This window comes from Nanorana parkeri, unplaced genomic scaffold (assembly GCF_000935625.1).
Source record: "Nanorana parkeri isolate BGI_ZX_2015 unplaced genomic scaffold, ASM93562v1 scaffold453, whole genome shotgun sequence".
Classification (NCBI taxonomy): domain Eukaryota; kingdom Metazoa; phylum Chordata; class Amphibia; order Anura; family Dicroglossidae; genus Nanorana; species Nanorana parkeri.
In genome coordinates this window covers 581,987-583,277 of record NW_017306721.1, presented here as the reverse complement: position 1 = coordinate 583,277, position 1,291 = coordinate 581,987, and the positions used below count along the sequence as shown (strand labels likewise).

Below are 1,291 nucleotides of genomic sequence, written 5' to 3'. Positions count from 1 at the left end.
CTGGAAGGGTTGGGTAGTGTTGAATGATGATAAAGGTTAATGTAAATTGTATATTTATTTGTTGTGATAAAACTGGTTTCTGTATTGTCTTTTTTACATAAGTTTATTAAATAAGCCAGACATTTAATAAAAAGTTGATAATAAAAAAATATTTATAATTTGGTTAATAAAAATAACAACAAGGATTAGAGTTTTAATTTGTTACATTTATTTCAATTTAGAAAGAGAAGAGTTATTCTGATTCACTTTAATAGAGCTAGAGCAGATGCTGCACTCTTCTAAAAGAACCAATTCTGGGGCTAGAAGCTCCCCAGTCAGTGTATCTTCTGTACTCTGCAGGTTTCAGGTAATACTGACGTCCTCTGTAGTTGGGCTCCTCGTAGAACATCCAGTATCCATCATGTACATGGCAGGAGTGGATGTCATTGTAGCGGAATTGCTTGTAAACATGAGGACAATCTTCAGTAAATTCCATCATCTGTCCTTTAAAATCCTCTCTTTCATACACATTTAGTCTGAAGGGTCCACGGTGCTGTATTAAATCAAAATGCAAAAGTTTAAATATACATATATTATACATCCATTGCATGCAGTCTTAGTTGAAAACAACAACACTATCCAATACAGGGTGGGTAACAACCCATTTTACCTGTGGGGTCAAGCGGCAGGATCTGATAGAGTCATTGTAACCCAACCATTGCTGGAAGTCAGGATATTCTCCTCTCCTCAGGAAGTACTGGTGTCCTCTGTAGCTGGGATGTTCATACAGAATCCAGTTTCCATTCTCCACTCGGATGGAGTTACACCGACTGAAGTATGAAGACAAGTCTGAGGAATCAGAGTTGCACTCATAGGAGCGGCCCTGAAAGTTTTTGTCCTCGTAGAAGACAATCTGTGGACAGATACATTTATTTAACATACATGTTAATGTGTTACAAGTAAGCAGTAAACATTCAATAGCCTAGCGGTTCTAAATGAACACAAAACACTGTTTCCATACGCTATCAAATAAATGGAATTTACCTTAACCATTTTGGCAGTAGGTTTAGTGCAGGAGCTGGAGCTGTTGCATGGCCATAGTGGAACAGCCTTTATATACTCTATGTATGTGTGGTTTTGCTGATGCTGCATGCAGCGTGTCAGCCTGATTTTTCTTCTGTTAACTATAGAAATGCATAGCTCTTTTCTCCTGTTTTGTGTGTGTAACTAATCCTCTTTTATGCTTGTTTCTCTTGTATATAAAGTTTGTGCTTTCTTTGCTTCTTTTTGTGTGAATTAGCTGTGTTTCACG

General features: G+C 37.3%; 1 protein-coding gene across 1 annotated transcript; it reads right to left on the bottom strand.

The window, feature by feature from the left end:
* Positions 1-256: 256 nt before the first annotated feature.
* LOC108790170 (gamma-crystallin 1-like) lies at positions 257-1,032 on the bottom strand. Its single transcript, XM_018560381.1, has 3 exons — positions 1,024-1,032; positions 650-892; positions 257-532 (listed from the first exon to the last, which is right to left on the bottom strand). Exons 1-3 carry the CDS (start codon positions 1,030-1,032, stop codon positions 257-259), a joined length of 528 nt encoding a protein of 175 aa, XP_018415883.1.
* Between the last annotated feature and the right edge of the window lie 259 nt (positions 1,033-1,291).

Bases quoted from the DNA above. Each gene is read 5' to 3' on its own strand.
- LOC108790170 (XM_018560381.1), bottom strand. The intron at 533-649 runs GTAAAATGGGTT...GATTTAATACAG, and splicing joins CCTGCCGCTTGACCCCACAG to CACCGTGGACCCTTCAGACT.